The 21,211-nt window shown below is 30.5% G+C and overlaps 2 protein-coding genes across 3 annotated transcripts; one reads left to right on the top strand and one right to left on the bottom strand.

Annotated features, from left to right (window-relative positions):
• Positions 1-105: 105 nt before the first annotated feature.
• LOC146942827 (transcription factor bHLH93-like) lies at positions 106-2,437 on the bottom strand. The gene is made up of 4 exons (XM_085756910.1): positions 1,678-2,437; positions 1,411-1,569; positions 1,145-1,309; positions 106-764 (listed from the first exon to the last, which is right to left on the bottom strand). Exons 1-4 carry the CDS (start codon positions 2,275-2,277, stop codon positions 678-680), a joined length of 1,011 nt encoding a protein of 336 aa, XP_085613036.1. The 5' UTR covers positions 2,278-2,437; the 3' UTR covers positions 106-677.
• A 12,036-nt stretch (positions 2,438-14,473) lies between these two features.
• On the top strand, positions 14,474-19,908 carry LOC146942828 (phosphoglycerate mutase-like protein 1). 2 transcript variants are annotated; one of them, XM_085756913.1, is made up of 11 exons: positions 14,474-14,630; positions 15,092-15,154; positions 15,244-15,308; positions 15,408-15,515; positions 15,754-15,833; positions 16,845-17,007; positions 17,749-17,823; positions 17,963-18,051; positions 18,909-19,028; positions 19,359-19,403; positions 19,491-19,908. In XM_085756913.1, the coding sequence occupies exons 2-11, from the start codon at positions 15,151-15,153 to the stop codon at positions 19,603-19,605; spliced, it is 864 nt and encodes a 287-aa protein (XP_085613039.1). In that variant the 5' UTR covers positions 14,474-14,630; positions 15,092-15,150; the 3' UTR covers positions 19,606-19,908. The 2 variants fall into 2 exon arrangements, with proteins under 2 accessions (XP_085613039.1, XP_085613038.1); XM_085756912.1 differs by lacking the exon at positions 15,092-15,154.
• Positions 19,909-21,211: the final 1,303 nt, after the last annotated feature.

Raw genomic sequence — 21,211 nt, forward strand, 5'->3', positions numbered from 1 at the left:
TACTATTATGTTGCTGTTAGGAATATTTCCTGTCCTCTGTTTTTTTTCCTGCTTCCCCAATAAATTCTCTTATAATTTATCTACACTTTTTAAGTGAAAATTGAGTAAAATATTAAAGATCACATTCTTACATTCTAGAGAAAAGTGTAACATACATAGAAGTTATACAAATAGAGAAATTGAAAAGTGACATCTAAAAGTGATGAGAAGAAAAAAAAGAAAAGAAACAAAAACCCTAACTTTACTTTCTTATCATGTCTCACAATTTTGCTTGAGCCTCCACATGCATACTCTTAAGGGGCCTGGCAATGGCAACAACTAGGCCCTCTCATCCAGAAATAATATTCATCTTCACAGAGACATGACATGAACGTTTTATATATGATTGGTAATTGTGCCCAAGATTCATTATGACAAGTCCATCACACCCTAGCTATTTTTGATAGAAATTGGCTTTTGTATTATGCATATGTGAGAGAACAAAACCAATCAACATAAATGGACATCTTCATTTGAAGCAATATTAATAATAATAATAATAATAATAATAATAATAATAATAATATTATAGCCTCTTCCTCATATAATAGACATGTCATTTGAATCGATCCTAATGAAGAAAAAACTATCCTAAGTTCACTTGTGGCTATTGCTCCTCTATTATATATTATATATTCTCACAAACATCTTCCACCATACCCTGCACTTCTGAATAAGGCTTGCTTAATATCTTCAGAACTTAGCATTGCCTTTTTCTCCAATTCCTGTTGCATAACAAACAAGAAATACAATTTGATTACCTAACTAAGAAAGACAATATATACTATTAGGCATACGATGAATGAAAAATCAGCAATAAAATAAAGTATCCAAAAAATTCTAATATTACTCCCTCGGCTCCTTTTTAACTGTCGAATTAAAGTCATTTACACATGGAAAAAAAAAAAAAAAATCAATAAATTTCTTTCCTTTTGATGAATTTATATATCTATTTCTCTCAAGAATAAATAATTAAAAGTATCACTAACAAAATATTAGGTAATGTTACATTGAACTTTAAAAACGACGAAGAAATGAAAACACATTTTTACTACAACTGCGACATTTAAAAAGTAACCGAGGAAGTATTAAGTAACTAATGTACCTCCGAGCAAGAAGCCTGCATTGTGAAATCATTGAAACAGCTAATAACACATTGTTGAATCTCAAGGCCTAATGCTTCCAATGTGTTTACTGTGGATAGCAACAACCCTGGCTTCCCTGCACAACAAATTTCAACCCTTGTGCCTGCACTCCTCTCTACCTCAAACTACAAAGTAACAATTTTTTTTTAGAAAATACACACAGAAATAAAAATAATTGGATCCTTCAACACAGATTAATTTCAAAAGGGTCAGTGAAATTTTGTACCTTTGGAGAATTTCTGATTAAGATTTCACTTGGTTTGACATCTTTGACAATGCTTGTCATATTTGAATCTAGTTCAATTTCTTGTTGCAGATTGTTGATTTTCTCTAAAAGCTCTTTCATGTAATCAATAGTATCTCCAAGTATAGCTGTTCTGTCCATCTGTCACAAATATTTATTGACCATTCAACAAAACAAATTAGATCGGTATAACAACTAATATACTAACATTCATCTATAAAATAAAATAAAATACATATATGTACCTACCTTGCTTATCTTAGGGACAATTGCTCGTAGCATTGAAAGACGGTCATTTAATCTCTTTCGTCTTCTCCTTTCGGCCATTAGATTCTTCGAAGGCTGTCCTTGAAGTTTCTTCGATCGGTTCTTTCTTTCCATACCCTTACCAGTGTTGAAAACTACTGGCATTTCAGGTGATTGTATTGGCTCCATTTTACATGTTGTTTGCAGCTCCAAATTCTGAAGCTCTTCATCAAGCAAACTTTGATCTTCTTCTCCCATCATGGACAGTGGAAAGTCTTCTTGAGAAATAAATGGAGTGTCAATACTATTATTATAGTATGAACCAAGAATCTGTGGTGTTGAAGATTCATCAAGTAAGGAACCATAGATTTCATTGAAAGTGTTACTGTAGTGATCATTGTTGTTATAGCTTTGAGGAACTTGTTGACTACAAGAAGAGTTTGGAAGATATGGTAAAGAGCTTTGATCAAAACAGTTATCAAAGCTCAAGTTACTTGTTGATGAGAAGAATTGATTTTCTTCATGACATGGATTGGTAATTTCATATGTTTCTCTTCTTAGAGCCATTAATTCCTCAATGAAATCTCCATCATAGAACTCCATCTATGTGAGAGTGTGCACGTGTTTGTGTTGTGAATGGTAAGAAACACCTTTTGAGAGCATATAATACTAAGATGAAGAATTTATAGGGGAATACAGCTAGGTTAATTTGTGTCATATTGATTATTATTATGCAACATATTTTTTATTTTTTATGTATAATGTTGTATTCATTGGTGTCTATACTCTATATAGCCTAAGACATAAAGGGAATCTGCTTTATATTTCACAGTGGGGTTTATGTCTTTTTCACCGAAATCTCTGCAATAAAAAACACAGACTATATATATAATTGTCATTTTGCTACAAAACTTTGACCCTCACAACTGTCTGGAAACAAAAAGGATTAATATTACTTTTATAAAAACCTGCCAGGTTCTTTGTATGTTTAAAATTCTGTAATATTAATTCTTGTAATCAAACTCTCTTTCTCTCAACCCTTGAACAAAATTTCCCATATGGACCCCACTTCACAATGCCTCCAAAGTTGGGCTTAGCTCACAAAATTCAAACAAGTTGGTGATCTTGTTTTGTTCTTTCTGGTCTACTACTCCTATATGTATTAGTTATGCAAATTCAAGTGCTACCTTCAATGGATATAAGAGTTTGAAATGAGATTCACACTCTATTTTAAGTTATGTAACGATGAATTAAACTCAATGGAAAAATTTAATATGGTATTTAAGTCCATCTATCCTTTATATTCATGTAGCAAGTTCAATAGTGAGACATTCTTCTCTAAAGCTGCTTTTATAAGAATAGTTAGGTAAATATATAAATCTAATATATATGTTATTGGAGTCTATCTACTAGGTTATCCACCGTTTATATCTATGCACCGAACGAACCTAGATAGTATCGACTGTGAGGGGTGTAATGGGGAAAATGTAAGTTTTACATGTTGTAATTTTGTAATAATGAATCCCACTCAATAAAAATGAACTTATATTTTTTGGATCGCCTTCTCTAGAAGCCGGACACTCATATTTTCATGTAGTACTCAATATGTGACATAGATTTGAAATCAGATGGTCAAAATCACACAATGAATTGTATTCAGTCATTGGTCTGAATTGAACGACCGAGAGCAGTAATTTTGTGACACTTAGGAATCCAATTCCGTAATTTGTGATCTTCATTTTTCTAGTTCTAGGGGTGAAGCCGTGAAGCTATAAGTGTGGAACCTCTATTTTCTCTCCACCTGGCTAGAGTAAGACATAAATAATATATAATATTATATTTTTATGTATACGAATAAAGTAACAGTGTAATACAACCTTAGTACCTTAGTATATCTTATAGATCTTCCAAATTTGGCGTATGCATTTGGTCTGTTCTATTAAAGGAATAAGCAACATCATAGACATTTCCTAGCTAGTCCTTTTGGTTTCTCTTTAACTAATAATGTCCTTTTAGGGGTTCATTAGTCTTTGTTCCAATTTAGGCTATACTCTTATGATTAGTTTCTTAACTGTATTCTTGATCCTGATCCTGATCCTGATCCTAATCAAACTAAATGACAATTCAAGTAGTGGTATTGTTCTTATTATCGCCGTTGTAATTTTAAGCGGTTTTTCTTGGTAGTTAAACACTTAAACCTCTAGCTAGAAACATGCATGCACATGATATATCCTCAAGCTGATCTCAGGAAGAGTTATATGTCACGCAGTAATTTCTAGTTATATAAGCTAGTAATAAATTAGGATGTGAGTACTGATTACTATTTACTATTCATGTAAATATACCGCGTGATAGGTTGTTTGGTTCTGCATTAACCAATACTCCAAATATGTTGAATAAATAGATTTTGTTAAATTGATATGGATTAAAAGTAAGATGAATATGTCCACAAATATTAACTTAACCGATTAAAACGTCGAAATTGTTAAGTCAAACGTTTTGATTGGGGTTCAAATCCCAATTCCTTAATTTGTGAATGTGAGATTTTCAATGACACAATCATTTTGTTTAGCTACCCAAAAAAGGAAGATCAATGTAAAATTAGGTCAAACAATATATTTGAAACTAAAGCTTTCAAAAAAAAAATATGAAACTAAAATTAAATCATTTGTAAAGGCAAAATCTTAAAATTTCAGCTTCAAATTAAAATCAATTCTTTCGATGGAATCAATTCTACTCAAAACCATACCATCATGCCAAAATCAATTATACACATCCGAAATCCATTTTGTCTCTTAAAATTTTAGAAGTTAGAACCAAACATACACATATACTACAATGCAAATAACCTCTCCTCATTTGCCTAAAACATCTGCTATGTTTACAACTTCAATTATGTGAAGCAGGGAAATACATCCTGAAAGGTCAATGGAAAAAATGAGCTCATTTTTTTAATTATGATCATCATGCATGTGAAGAATTTAAGACACATGGACAAGCTAAGTTATAATCTACATGTAGTAACAACTAATTTTAGCTATGACTATGATAATGGTAGCCTTGTGGTAGAGGAGTGCTTGTCAACCATATTCATATAAAATAATACTGCGTGAAAACCCCCACACATTTTTCTTTTCAAAACCTGCATATATAAAACTAAGCGGCCAAGTCCAAAATAATTCATGGATATGAATGCTCACATTGTGTGGCAGTCATTTATTAGGCCAGTTGTATTTACTCTCTGCAATTCTCATGCATCAGGATAAATTTTTGTCAATCAGTTTTTTTTTTATCAAATTGTCAATCAGTTTAGGATAGACATCTATATACTTCATCCGTTCCTATATGTAAGCACCCTTTATCAAATTGTCAATTAGTTTTTGTTAGCAATAACTAATTCAATAATATCGAGTTTTTGTTATACATAGCATGAGTGTATATTATGACTAAAATGATAGGCAGGGATTAAGATGCACCACTTAAAACTATAACATCACCCGGTCGTTTTTGTTGTCGGTCGGGTACACCTTAGCTCTTGTGCCACCTCGCCTAGCTCTTGGAAGCCTTAGTATTCTATTCAACCCTCATTTCCCTGAACGATATCACCCATAAAACCCACACTCACCGTGACCGCCATCCTTCGGCCCACGCCAATCTAAATTCTAACCCTAGAGTTAATCCAATAAACTTGTATTTTTTTTGAAGTAATCCAATAAACTTGTTTGTTGCTTTGTAATTCACACATTTTTTTATCGTGTAATTTTTGAGTTATTTTAATGGCACGTTCTGACCTTAATTATAAGTCACTCCTAAAAATATTGTTCCTAAATAGAAGCCTATTTACAAGTTATTAGATAATATTATAAGAATTTAATTTGTATACTCTATTAGTGTTTAATTATTTTACACATGCATCTAATTATACGTTGTTAGTTAACTAATAAATTTATTAATTGATGCGACAACATGTTATTAGATTCATGTCTAAAATAATTATACACTAACATATCATATAGATTAAATTCATTTAATAATAATAGTTATACACAAAATATAAATTTTAACGTGGAAAATGTTAGATTATACTCCCTCCGTTTCAAAATGAGTGTCGCTTTAGCCAAAAAAATTTGTTTCAAAATGAGTGTCACTTTCAATTTCCAATGCGATAATAACTTTTTCTTTTCAATTGTACCCTCCAATTAATACTCTGCACACTACTTCCAAAGTATAACTTTTAAAACTAACCAATAGTTAATAAGGATAATTTGGTAAAATAACCATTCTCTTTCTCTTAATCATTGCATTTCTTAATATGTGTGTAAACAACTAAAACGACACTCATTTTGAAACGGAGGAAGTACTACATAGAAATAGAGTTATGGTAGAACACATCTGTTTCATTATAGAAAATGATTGGTTAGAATAATAATTTTATGACATTAAAAATGATTTTGCTTTATAAATTCACCTATGAGCGACAATTTCAAAAAGAATGAGTAGTGCTAGAAGTTCCACAATCATCAAGTTTGAAATTTAGAAGACACGTCCCCTGGCCGACTTCTCTGTCGACAAATTTCTTTCGGCAGCCATGCTTTATACCCAATGATTATAAAGGTGGAATCCAATCATTACCTTATCAAGAATTCACAAAAAGCTTGTGTAATAAGCGAAGTTTGATTTCTCCCTCCCTCCCTTAGTTGTAGGACAAATTAGGTCTTAAACATTTTAAACTAAAAATTATTTTTTTTAAATAAAATATTTCAATTTTCATCGCACTAAACACACAAATTTTCATAAGACTTTACTGCTATTTAAAATCTTTAAAGATTGTTTCGCAGATATTCGTTAGTATTTTCTTGAAAAATATTAAAAGTATTGGAGTATACTCCATCCGTTACAAAATAAGCTATTTTGTTGACCGTTACACATATGTTAATGCACATCTTAGACTTTTTTATATCTTTAATTATGTAGATGAATTTTTTTATAAAATTTGATATTTTAAAAAACTCATCAGACAAATTAATCCAACATCTTTTTTTTTAAAGATAATCCAACATCTTATTTGCTACAATTTATCTTTATATAATAATAAAAAAAAATAGATCAAAGTATTTTATATAAATAGTGCACATAGTCAAACTAGATCACCTGTTTAAGCATTAAGGAAATATATATTGTTATATCATGTCCTTTATTATTTATCTCTGTGTATGGGAGTCATTACTTCTCTCATCCTATATAGGTGTGTATGGGAGTCATTACTTTAACTAAAAGCTTAATTTACAGTGTTTTAGGTTAAGAACATTTTCGCTTGATTTAAACATATTGGTTTTATCACCACCAAAAAAAAAATATTGGTTTTATATAATTTCTGTGTGATAAACTAATAATCTAATAAAAAAGGTAGTGTATGGTTTTCGCTAGTTACACCTCCCATATTTTCTGATTGCACCCCTCAAACAAAAAATAGTTAATAATAATACCCAAAGATATATCTCGTCTCTATTAATACTTTTATGTAAGTGACATTTTTACTGTTTCTGCTGGTTTTCATTTTTAATGTTTTTTATGTTGGTTACTTTCAAATTATGTGGAAAAAAAAAGTCATGCTATGGAATGTCTCAATAGCATTGTTTAAAATTTTCAAACAAAATAATTAATTGATCATGCATAGCAATGTCATGTCTCCTAGGTTCATGAATATTGTGTTTACGAGGATTAATTTTGTCATCCAAAAAGGTTTAGCGGTGCAACTTGTAGTCTGTTTACCTTATATTCAAGTGTAATAATTAGTAAAAAAAAGAGAATGAAAGAATCAAGAAATTAAATAATACTATTGATCATTGAAAAATCAAATATATCACTTGTTAATGTGATTAAAACACAGCTTTTCATGAAACTTATTTTTGTGAGCTTAGCTAAACAATGTCCTTTAACTAAAGGACATTATTATCATTAGGCTTAAATATGGTATTGGTCCCTGCAAAATAGGTCAGTTTTGGTTTTAGTTCCTGCAAAATTTTTTTATAGTTTTTAGTCCCTGCAAAAATAGGTAAGTTTTGGTTTTAGTCCCTGCAATTTTTTTTTATAGTTTTTGATCCCTGCAAAAATAGGTCAGTTTTGGTTTTAGTCCCTGCAAAAATTTTTTTTATAGTTTTTGGTCCTTGCAAAAATTCTGGAAAAATGAAAAATTAATAAAAAAAATATTAAAAAATTCTGGAAAATTGAAAAATTAATAAAAAAATTTTAAAAATATTAAAAAATTCTGGAAAAATGAAAAATTAATAAAAAAATTGAAAAAATATTAAAAAATTCTGGAAAATTGAAAATTTTATAAAAATGAAAACTATTTTAAAAAAATAAGGAAAAAAAATTAAAAATTCTGGAAAAATTAATAAAAATAAAAAACGATTAAAAAAATAAAATAATCTAATAAAATGAAAAATAATGCTAAATTCTGAAAAAATAAAATTTTGAAATTTTCTAAAAAAAATTAAAATTCTGGAAAAATTAAATTTTCGAAATTTTAATGAAAAATTTTAATTAAAATTTTCGAAATTATAAAAAAAATTCTGGAAAAATTAAATAAAATTTTAATGAAAATAAAAATTCTGAAAAAATTCTGGAAAATATCTAAAAAATTTCAAAATTTTCGAAAAAAATTAAAAAGATTAATCATTTTTAAAAAAATGAAATTTTTGAAATTTTCATTATTATTTTTTGAAATTTTGATTAGTATATATTCGAAATTTCCCTTATTCTCGATTTATAAATACACAAAAGTTCCCGGTTTATAAATACACAAAAATTCCCGGAAAAAATACTAATGAAAATTTCGAAATTTCGAAAAATACACAAAAAACCTAAGCTCGGTTTATAAATACACATATTTTTTCCCTTATTCTCGGTTTATAAATACACAAAATTCCCGAAATTTTTTTTGGAAATAAATACACTGAAAAAACTTAAGCTCGACATATATACTAATGAAATTTTCCAGAATTTTTATTAAAATTTCGAAAATTTCATTTTTCCAGAATTTTAATTTTTTCCAGAAAATTTCGAAATTTTATTTTTTCAGAATTTTTTAATCTTTTTTATTTTTTTTAGAATTTATCATTATTTTTCATTTTATTAGATTATTTTATTTTTTTAATCATTTTTTATTTTTATTAATTTTTCCAGAATTTTTAAATTTTTTCCTTATTTTTTAATTTTTTTTTTCATTTTTATTAATTTTTCAATTTTCCAGAATTTTTTAATTTTTTTATTAATTTTTCATTTTTCCAGAATTTTTTAAAATTTTTTATTAATTTTTCAATTTTTTAATTAATTTTTCATTTTTCCAGAATTTTTTAATATTTTTTTTCAATTTTTTATTAATTTTTCATTTTCCAGAATTTTTTAATATATTTTTAAAAAAATTTTATTATATAATTGGGGTCAGGGACTATTTCCAAAAACAAAAATTTTACAGGGACTAAAACCAAAACTGGTCTATTTTTGCAGGGACCAAAAACTATAAAAAAAAATTGCAGGGAATAAAACCAAAACTGACCTATTTTACAGGGACCAATACCATATTTAAGTCTTATCATTATTATGACTTCTATCATTTTATAACTTACCCATATATACGTAGTTTTCTCAAGTATTGGCACAAAGAATGTAAATTATTATTCATCCGTAGCTATCAAAAGATCATGTGGAACATACAGATTCCAGTACGTATATACTCCCTCCGTTCCTTTTTAATTGTCACTTTTGCAAAATTCTTTTGTTTCTAATTAACTGTCACTTTCAAAGTTCAATACAACATTAAATGTTGTTTTGCCTTTATTACCCTTGGTTATTTATTGCAGAGAGAGAAAGATATGAAAAGAAATATTAAATGTTGAAGGTTATTATAGGAAAAAGATAAATTGTTGTATCAAAAGTAGTAAAATGTAATTGTTGTCTTGGTTTGTGTAAAAAACCCAAAAGTGACAATTAAAAAGGAACGGAGGGAGTATAGAATTAGATTAGATGTCCAATTTGGAAGAGAAAGCGACAAAACTTAAGCAGCCACGTCATAGGAGCAGAAAGGACAAAACTTATAATGTGGCTGAAAATGAATACGTAGGTGGTGGTGTGAGAAAACCGCGGCAGTTTTCCTCCTACCTCCCCGACACAAAGTGGTATTCTTGATTACCAGTTTTTTCACCATTTTTCTTTTTCTTTTTTCCATAGTTTTATAAGATTCAGCTTAATGTGACAGCCCACAATATCTTATTTGTGATTCTGGACATTGCACCAAAACCACCTATGTATAATGTATTTAAATCTCCAACTATTGTCTTCTTGCGCTCTTATACAGTGTGGATTGGGGTCCAAAAAGCCACGAGCCATATACGTAAAGTTACCGTGCAATAAAGTAAACAACCTTTTTCTCCACAAGATAGGTGCTTCTCTAGCCTTCTTGTTACAAGAATACAAGTGGTGGCACTAGTAATTAAGAGCCTTTGAGGGACTCAATTGATAAAATTAGAAAAATGTCATTTCAACACAACTTTTGACATAAAAAACATTAATCACATATTTTTTTATAAGAACGTAGGGTAATTCAAGTGATTTGAGCTAAATAAATAGGAGTTGGAGGTCATGAATTCAAATTCATGCGAAGGAAAAAATATTAATTTAACAAACTAACTACTAATATTTTTCATTACAAAAACAAATTATTTTACATTGATTTATGTATTTATGTAATTTTATAACTATGTAAAAATAAGCGGTTAATGAATGACTTGCATTTTCTTTATTAAAGAAGTAATCAAAATGATTAATGAGATATATGTAAAAAAAGAAGTTAATAACACACTATTAACAATTATTAACATTTGTCATTAAAAAAAACAATTATTTTACATCGATTTATATATTTATGCAATTTTATAATTATGTAAAAATAAGTGGCATTATCAAAAGACGAGCCAACAATGTAGCTCACTTACTAGCTCGGGCGGCATTATCATATGCTAGTCGCTAAATATTTGCTTATATTTTATCCTGTATTATAACTACTTTATGAATAAAATGGGTTAATTTTGTGACTGTAAAAAAAATTTCCATATATTATCAAGGAAAATGAGCAATGAACTTTCTCACCCGTGATTCATTCTAAATAATCAATTAATATTTTCTTATTGCATACTCCCTCCATTCCTTTTCTTTTGATGTTTTAGCTCTTGACACAAGTTTTAAGGAGTAATTAAAGTATATAAACATTTGTGTGTGTTTTACTTTTTTACTTAAATGTCCTTATTTATCATTAAATTCACATGTGATAAACCAAAGGTCACAACTACTTTAATAGTTTATTGTGTTTTCCAACAAGGGTAAACTTGAAAAATCAATAATAAATTCACTAAAACATCAAAAGTTTTGAAATATAGTTGAAGTTCTAAAATATCAAAAGAAAAGGAATGGAGGGAGTATCTGTTAAGACAATTAGTTATGTTGGACATATTGTACCTGTTAGTTAGAGTTTTCACATGAGCGATTCTGGAAATGTGTGCAAATAAGAAAAATATAAAATAGGTTAAAAAGTATTTAGTCTCGACCTTCTTTGTTAATTATGCTCCAGGGTTTTATAATCACATAAATAAATTAAAAGAAAAATAAAACCCAAAGAGTGTCTTCCTTTGAAAAAAAAAAACGAAGAGCCTCTAAATGACATGGTTCGGCTGTCTTTCCATTTAATTAGAGTTATTGATTTTAAAATTTGAGAGTTGATTTTAAAATCTCATTGTTTGGCTAGAGGGATAAGCTCTACAATTATGTGTAGAAAATATTTGATTTACATCAAAACAGAAAAATAAAATGGTTGAAAAACTCTTCTTTAAAAGGTTATAATTCTAAACCCAAACGTAATGCATGCCTTCTTTTTTTACAAGTGTGACATTTTCATTTTTATTATGACTTGGATATTATTCTTTGCGTGTAATTCAAAAGACTAATCATTCAAACCGTGTAGAACCGCAATAGATGAGAACAAAACTTTTTCTTAAGAGATTTAACAGAGCTACATTTCTATAGTTGGATTCAAAGTTCAAACTCGGACAAGTGGAACATTTTCATTGAATCTTTATTTACTTGCGGTCGGTGAGTACAATATCGATGACTAGGGTTAGTATCTGTTTAGGTCATGCCTTGAGAAGGATCCCAAGGTGGGTATTTATAACCCTTTTGAGCTTATAATTATGTGACTTAGGCCATAAGTCACGTTTTATATATTGACCACGTGCTCTAGATGCTTCTAGAAGCCCATAATGACGGTGGCGAGTTTTCAGCAATGGATCCAAATAGACAATTAACGGATAAATGGTTTTCATAGTAAAACATATTGGCGGTTGTCCGCGCACGGCAACCGCAATGGCGAGTTTTCAGCAATGGATCCAAATAGACAATTAACTGGTAAACGGTGCTTATCTCACAGTGAAACAAACGGTTTTGGACATAATTCTAAGCATATTATAAGATGTTTAATTTTTTTAGTTAGGACCACATACCTGACCAATTGAAAATGGTAGAACAATTTAGCTTTAAAATATAAAATTAAATAACTACTCAGATTTAGATTCAATCCAATGTAAATCAGATCAAACGAACCAACAAAGCAGAAATAATATAAACCTGAAAAAATTCATCTTCAATTATTGTGGTTTTGTTGACTACTTGAGTTACCTACACCTTATTTCCTTTCTCGGTGAGATAAACACTTATGCTGACTACTTGATTTCCCACCATAAAATGTTCAACAAAGGAACTTTTAGATCAATATTTTCTTGTTATCATGTATCTTCAAACAATTGTCATGATCATCGCATATTCTTTCTCAAGAACATTTAAGATATGAATTCAAGTAACAAAGCAATTATAATAATGAATGTTACTCTTGCACACAACCAAAGAACTTCAATACTTCTTCTTTATTCGCCATCTGCAACAATTCATATTACTTCATAAGGGACTGTATTCACACCTTCTTTAGTTTATCTGCCCCTGCTTATGTTTTTTAAAGAATACCCAGGCTTCTTTTGAGCATTCAACCACTCTCATTTTCTCAAATTTAGTTGGACCAAGACACTATTGTAGAATAAAGAGCCTTATAATATTTCTTCTTTAATTCTGTGAATTTTTGCTTCTGTGCATATGTTGCATCTCCCAACTTCTCAAGTCATTTTGTTAGGACCCCCGCACATCTTGGAAAGTGAAAACCATTTATCATAATTTTTCTCATCGAGTATGAAAAGTGCTGTTGAGAAATGACCAATGAAAACGAGATAGTCATACGAACACAACGAAAAATCACTTTTCCAAGGATCGAACTAGACTTTTGATGCCACTTACAGTTTTGAGAGGAAAATAGATTTTGAAAGGAATTGAATGAGCAATTTATTTTTTTTTTTTTTTTTGGTAGATAATGAGCAATTGTTATTTGGTTAAGTATATGAAGTGTTTATAGTAATGTCGCTCTCACTAAGTGCCACATCATCGATTAAACAACATTAGCTTTTGGTCTTTTTGTAAGAAGAAAAACAAAAAATAATAATCAAAATCAATTCAATTATTAAATTTTGTAATTTAGAAATACACCCTTATAAAAAATTGTGAAACATGAAATTCATCTGCTAATTAAAAATGTAAATATTAAATGTAGGTCAGAAAAAGTTTTTTAACGATATTGAGGTTGTGTCCATAAAAGACTTGTTCCATTCCACATAGTAGTACTAATTAATTAATAGTCCATTCGATTCAAAATGAGTGTCGTTTTAACCAAAAAAAATTGTTTCAAAATGAATGTCACTTTCAGTTTTCAATGCAATAATAACTTTTTCTTTTCAATTGTACCCTTCAATTAATATTATGTTACACTACTTCCAAAATATTATTTTTTCTTTAATGAAAACAAACCAATAGTTGATTAGGATAATTTGGTAAAATTGCTACGACATTTGACTACTTTATTTCATTGCTTAATATGTGTGCAAATGGCTAAAGCGACACTCATTTTGAAACGGAGGGAGTAATGAATGTTGAATGAAAGGTTGACTGTGTAATACTCCCTCTCTCCCATAATACATGATACAGTTGACCATATTACGCATACCAATGCATAATTTTGAGCTTAAATATCTTGAATAATATGTTAGAAAAAATTATGAAAATTTGATATTTTGAAAATATTCATCGAGAAGAATCTAACGACATCTTATATGATATTATTTACTCCCTCCGTTTCACAATAATTGTCACTTTAGCATTTTTTCTTTTTCTCAAAATAATTGTCACTTTACAATATCGATGCAGCATTTATTACTTTTTTCACTATTATACTCTTATTTATTGAATGTCATCCAACTTAACTACTCCACTAACTACAATTAATAAGGATATTTTAGTAAATGCTACTAATTTTACCATTGAAATCAACACAATTAATCATTTCCTTAATAATCGTTCACAAGTCTTAAACGACTAATATTGTGAGACGGAGGGAGTATCTTTGTGTATTAGTAGAAAAATATGGTCAAAGTAAGTTAGGTCAAAATTGCAAATTTTTAAATAGGTTAACTATTGCGGGACGGAAGGAGTAATAATATAATTAAAATTAAAGGAAAATGGTGAGTGAGTCATATGACAACGTGGCATAAGGATAAGCAATCCAAAGACGCAGTCCGTCTGGGGTTCTGTTAAATTCAGACCAAATCAAATCAGCATATAATTTATATTCTATTCTATTGCATTATTTATTACACTCACACGCACCATGCCAACTATAACAGCACCACCACATTCCACTATTTTATTAAACAAGAACAAGAATTCCAGTTTTATCCCCACATCACAACCTCGCCATCCCCGCGTATCTCAACGTTCTCCACATTCACTTCGCGTATCTTCTCGCTCAGGTACCAATACGAGGATCCTCTTTCTCTCTCATTCACCTTTTCCACGCTCTTTCTTTGCTTCCAATTTCGTTTTCTCCCTTCTTTGCTTAATTAGATCAATCAAGTCTTGTTATTTATTTTCAGCTTCTTCTTTTATTTTATTTTATTTTATTCTGTTATGTACTCGTCATTGGGGTTATCATTCAAGCACGCCAGTTTAATCGATGATTTGCTTATTTTACATGTATTATTATGTAAATAATGAAAAATGAAAAAGAAAAAATAAAGTGAATATTAATTTTATCAAGTGTATTTGCCATTGAAATAATTAAATGCAAAGTGAAATATATTGACTGACTTTAAAGTGATGCACATAGTATTAATTAGTTAGAAGATGCAATTGATTAAAAAGTAACTAATATAACATTCAAAATTGGAAGTGATACTCAATTTTTGCAAATGTGTCCCTCATTGTGAGATAGGGAGTAATCAACACCAAACTTGTGTTGTGTGCTTTTAGAGCTGTTCAAGAAGACAATATATGGGTATGCAGTTTTGCTTTTACACAATATACTATATATATATATATTGCAAGTCACGCTTTCTTTTGGGCTTTTCTTTCATGTCATTGCAGATATGGATACTTCTTCAGGTCAAAGCATCCTTTACCCGTTGCACCGTTGTAAAACTCTTCACCTGGTTTGTGGCAATTTTAGCTTTGTGCATTGGAGTATGTTATGTTTTATTTAGTTATTGAGAAAATCATTTTCTTGTGGACTTATCCAAACTTGTATGCAGGTTAGACATGCCCAAGGGTTTCACAATGTTGAAGGAGACAAGAACCCTGATGCGTACTTATCGTACGATCTTTTTGATGCAAGTCTCACCCCTCTCGGCTGGAAGCAGGTAATTGCCTTATTATGCAGACTCTCACAGTAAACAAGACAAATGCTTCAAACATTCTGCAGAGATTGGTATCAGTGTTATGCCTTAGTATATCACTATATCTGCAGTTTGTGTCTCATGAGAAAATTTTGTCTTAGTGATCCTCTTATTCTAGCATAACGCTTTCTCTAGCTGCTTCATTCCCGCAATATTCCAGGTTAATTTTTAATGGTGGAATATTTGTTGCTCTATATGACAGGTCGATAATCTGAGAGAGCATGTTAAGGCAAGCGGTCTTTCCAAAAAAATTGAACTAGTTATTGTTTCCCCCTTGTTGAGGTATAACTTTATTGTAATTTGGAATCATCCTAATTTTGTTACTAATTTACTGTCTCATTTTGTCAAAGATTTGTTACTTATTGGTATCGTGAATTGAAAGAAGAAATGTTATTATGTGAATGTGTATAAGAAGTCTGATAGGACACCAAGACCCAAGTCATGCAAACACAACTTCTAGAAGATTAGAATAAGAATTAGTTAGTACCCTGCCCGAATTTAGGGGATTTTCTGTTATAAAAGAGAGGGGAGGGGAGTGAGCGAAGCATTGACAAATATTGTTAGAGTTGGTTAGGAGAGTTTCTCTCTAGTTAGGAGCTTTGCTCTCGAATATGAGTCTTTGATTCTGGTTTATCATTTCCTTTTCTGTTTTGCCACCATTGTAGAGATCTTAAGCTCGTCGTTTTACCATTCCATGATATATAGTTGTTTCTTGACTTTACGGGTTTTATCAGTATCTTCTAGAAGTCGTGCTTGCATGACTTGGGTCTTGGTGTCCTATCAAAGTCCTTTACAAATCAGGAATAATCGTGAGATAAGATTGCAGAATCGAACATAAATGGCCATATATGAAATGAAACAACAAATATTAGATGCTTTTAAAATGTATAACGTTTTACCAATTGTCCTAGGATGAATGAAACTCTAAAGTTTCTACCAATATCTAGTTTATGACTCTTCATGACTAAAATCTACAGTTTTATGTCTCGTGTTACTCTTCGGGTTATATATTGTGTTTGCAAGTTTATTATATACATGTATACTGTTGCTACAATATATGTCTAACATACACTATTATAATGTCCCTCAAATATGATTGAGCTTATAAAGAGTGGTTGGGCCCATACAGTTTTATGTTTAATATGTGGTTATTTATAAATGTAGTCTTGTAGAATTACACTCATATTTTCACAAAACATTTTTTTTTGCAAATCAGCGAATAAACAAGTGTTCCTCTAGATTATTTTTTTCCGGTGGTGGGGTCTATTCAAATTGCTAAATATTTCATTGCAGGACCATGCAAACAGCAGTTGGAGTCTTTGGTGGTGAGGCACACACTGATGGAGTTGATGCCCCTCCTCTGATGAATGAGAATGTGGAGAATAGCAGTCGTCATGCAATTTCTAGTCTGATTTCGCCACCATTTGTAGCAGTAGAGCTTTGCCGCGAGCATTTGGTATGTGGTGATGAAAATTTTATTGCTTTGCAGTTTGGAATCTGGGCTGTTGAATCTAGTGATTACTTCAATCATCTATTTGCTTTCTTCCTCCCTTTATAAATGCTTTAAAGAGGGTACATCATCAGTACTTACAAAATGTGCTAGATGAAATGCTTAAATTACATGTAGGCCGTCTACCTTACCATCTTTAAGCCTTCTTTGTTAATTAATTAGGAAACTTATGTCATATCATGTTGATCACTTACTGTGTTTGTTTCCTGGGAGCTGCTGTAAGATTATACTTCCTAGTCCCTTAATTTTACTCCTTAATCCAATTCACTTTGCTTTATTTTATCTTGAACTGAGTATCCAAAGTCATGTACAATAGTTTGAAGGCTGTTGATTCATTGTAGGATGAGGACATGAAGTGTGTGTTGGGCTGTGTTGAGATCCCACATTAACTAGAAATATGGTAAAAGTAGTCCTTATATAACTCAGGCAATTCTCACCACTTGAGTTAGATTTTGGATTTGAGTTTGGGAATTCTAATTTAACCCAAGGATTTTCCAGATTTTCTCAATCGGTTCATATCATGTAGCTAGTGACTAGATTATTAGATTAGGTTATGATGAGCAGAGAGAAGTTTCAAAATTAACGTATATTATCTTTTACCTCCTTTCTTGCTTATTTTATAAAAAGTAATTGGCATTGTATTAATTTAAGTTAGTTTGAGTATTTTTATGGTGTTGCGTATTTCAGGGGGTGCATCCTTGTGATAAGAGAAGAGGCATCACTGAGTACCAAAATATGTTTCCGGCAATTGATTTTTCACTGGTAAGTGGAAAAAGTGGATATTTTGATTTGCTAAAAAAGTAGATAGCAGATACTATAATTTTGTTCTGATGCATTTGTTGGTAAGTTATGAATGGTATTTGGTTAGATTTGATTCATGCTTCATATGAATTATGTTTAGATAGAGCGCGATGAGGACATTTTGTGGAAACCTGATATTAGAGAGAAGAATGAAGAAGTTGCTGCCAGGGGACTGAAATTTTTGGAATGGTGAGTGATTAAATAACTCAACTTTCATATTAGTGACTATGCATGCATATTTAATAAGAGTCTTATTGAAAAAGAAATAGGGAGAGCAAAATGCTTAAGCATACAGAAAAAAAATCACATTATTATGGTTGAGGTTTAGGATGGCCTTTTCCTTAGGGTAATTTAGGGTAATAAGTGTCCTAAGGACATTGGTTAAGAGGTAATAAAAGGAAACTTTGTCTTGAAAATATAATTTTTTTTTGCAGCTTAAACAATTGAAAATGTAATGATAGCACATTTTCCATAAAAATTTACCTCTTGTTTCCTTAAACAATCCCCTTAGGGCACTTATTAACGTTGTCCTTTTTTTATTCGTCAGAAAGGTTTATTTTTTACTATGTTGCTCTTATACGGAATATTTATGAGTTGGATAGGAATATGGTATATGATAAAGCATCATGACTTCGTTTGACCCATGTAGCTAATCCCACTTAATGGGATAAGGTTTGGTCGTTATTGTTGGTCTTATATTATACTCCCTCCGTCCCGGAATAACTGACATATTTTCTAAAAAAAAGTGTCCCAAAATAACTGACTCATTTCAATTTTCAATACAACTTTCATCATTTCCAATACAATATAACACTAAATAATACTACTTTTATCATTCCCAACACAATATATTCCACTTTCCCTTTTATTTATACACTTTTCTTAATCTGTGTGAAAAACCAAAGTAGGTCAATTAAACCGGGACGGAGGGAGTACTAATAATGTAAGACATTCAGATTATGCATATGGTTGTACAACATTGAAACAAATAGTTGTATTAGGCCATAATGGTCATGTGTTCTATTCATATCTCTGTATTGGTCCAGGTTATGGACACGCAAAGAAAAGGAGATTGCTGTTGTTAGCCACAGTGGTTTTCTATTCCATACTCTAAGTGCTTTCGGAAATGATTGTCATGCAAATGTGAAGAGTGAAATCTGCACACAGTAAGTATTCATCTAAATTAATGTCTCGTTTTTTTTATGAATTATCACATTCACATTTCGGAATAAATGACACATAATTAATAATAAGACGGTTTTTTTTTTTTGGAAAAGTAAATTTGCTAATGAACACTAAAGGACCGATTGAAATCCTTTGAGTAAAAAACTGGAAAAATAAGAGTTTGATTTTAATTTGTTGTTGGTATTACATTGTCATTCTTTTTGTCAATGAGTTTTTACATTGTCATTCTTCTTGTCAGCAAGTTTTACATTGTCAAGCCTTTCTTGTATTGGACTTTTAACGAGTTAAATTTTGCCCTTCTATTTTCACAGCTTTGCTAATTGTGAGCTGCGTTCAGTGGTCATCATTGATAGGGGGTGAGCATCCATCCTATTTACAGAATAACTTATACTCATTACTCAAACTTCTGCACAAAATTCAGTTTTGTGTATTCATTTTTACAGGATGATTGGATCAGATGAGTCCTCTACCAACTTTCCTGGCAAAATTCCACAGGGCCTTGACCTTCCCAGTGATGTTGCTGACGAGAAACTTTCTGGGAGTGGGCCATCAAAGTAACAAACATGATGAGCTTTTCTCCAGTTATATGGTTTTAGTAAAGCAAGCTAGATGTCAACATTTCAAGATGATGATGACAACGATTGCTCCAATTTAACATTCATCAATGGCCATTGATTTTTACATGTAAACATTAGAAACATTTATTTGCTTTCCTTATTCTCTTCCCGCTTTCTCATGATACATTTTAACCTCTGGCACCTTCTTTCACCCTAGAAAGAAGGGAAGTAAATATCTGTGAAAGTATTGGTGGTAGCCAAAAAGGCAATCAAAATCGGAGCCATGGTAAAGGTAGTTTTAAAATTGTTAATTATTATTAGAGTAATGCTTACTAGTACGGAAAAATGGAAGACGGATTTTAACGAATATGTTAATAGATTGCTTTTTTTTTTTTGTTAAGTAAGTCTAGTGGCTAGAGCTCACACATTTTAAATGTGGAGAAATGGGGTGTCAGGGAATCATTGCCCTGCATAAATTATGCAATGTCCCTACCAACTGAGCTAAGCTCACGGGGACGTTAATAGATTGCTTTTAACCACACCAACCATGTATTCCATTAAGCAGCACTTTTGTATGATTTTTTTTTTTGGTCCAGTAGCCTAGTGGCTGGATTTACACACATTATGCTGTGTGGAGAAGTGGGGAATCCGAGGTGCGAACCCCGGCCCCTGCATAAATTATCCCTGGTAGCTACCAACTGAGCCACACTTACGGAACGATTATTATTTTTATTAAAAATTAATATCAACCAACCACCCCCATGTATCATGGAAAGTGGGACTCTTATAATAATTGTAATATTAGTTAAGAAAACTATTATTCGTCAAATTTCGCACTCAATGTTCCGTACTAAACAGCAGCGCTGTTATTAATAATCCGAATCTTATTTGAGTGCGAAGTTATGTAGTTTTTCAAATTAAAAAAAAAAAAATGTCAGTCAATTTATTTTTTTCTCCTAATTTTTTTTGAGGGTTTTTTCTCTTTAAATTTAGCATTGCGGATTTAAAGCTTTTATGTTTATCTTTATTATTTCCCAAAATATTTATCTTTATTTTAAAGTTTTGTTTGGCTTGATGATTGAAGAGAATTGAGTAATCATTCAATTTAGTCCCTAAACTATCATTCTCTCATCAAATTAGTCCCTAAATTATTACTCCCTCCGTTTCAAAATGAGTGTCGTTTTAGGTGTTTACACATATTAAGAAATGCAATGATTAAAAGAAAGAGAATGGTTATTTTACCAAATTATCTTTATTAACTATTGGGTTTTAAAAGTACTCCCTCTGTTCCTTTTTAATTGTCACATTTTGACTTTTTACACAAACCAAGACAACAAATACTTTTACTACTTTTGATACAACAATTTATGTTTTTCCTATAATAACCTTAATCATTTAATACTTCATTTCATACATTTCTCTCTCTGCAATAAATATATAGGGGTAATATAGGTAAAGCCACATTTAATGATACTTTGAACTTTGAAAACGACAGTTAATTAAAAACAAAAATTTTATGCAAAAATGACAGGGAGTAATACTTTGGAAGTAGTGTGCAGAGTATTAATTGGAGGGTACAATTGAAAAGAAAAAGTTATTATTGCATT

This window comes from Medicago sativa, chromosome 3 (genome assembly GCF_051527215.1).
Source record: "Medicago sativa cultivar Bolivia chromosome 3, Bolivia_mono, whole genome shotgun sequence".
NCBI classification, from domain to species: Eukaryota; Viridiplantae; Streptophyta; class Magnoliopsida; order Fabales; family Fabaceae; genus Medicago; species Medicago sativa.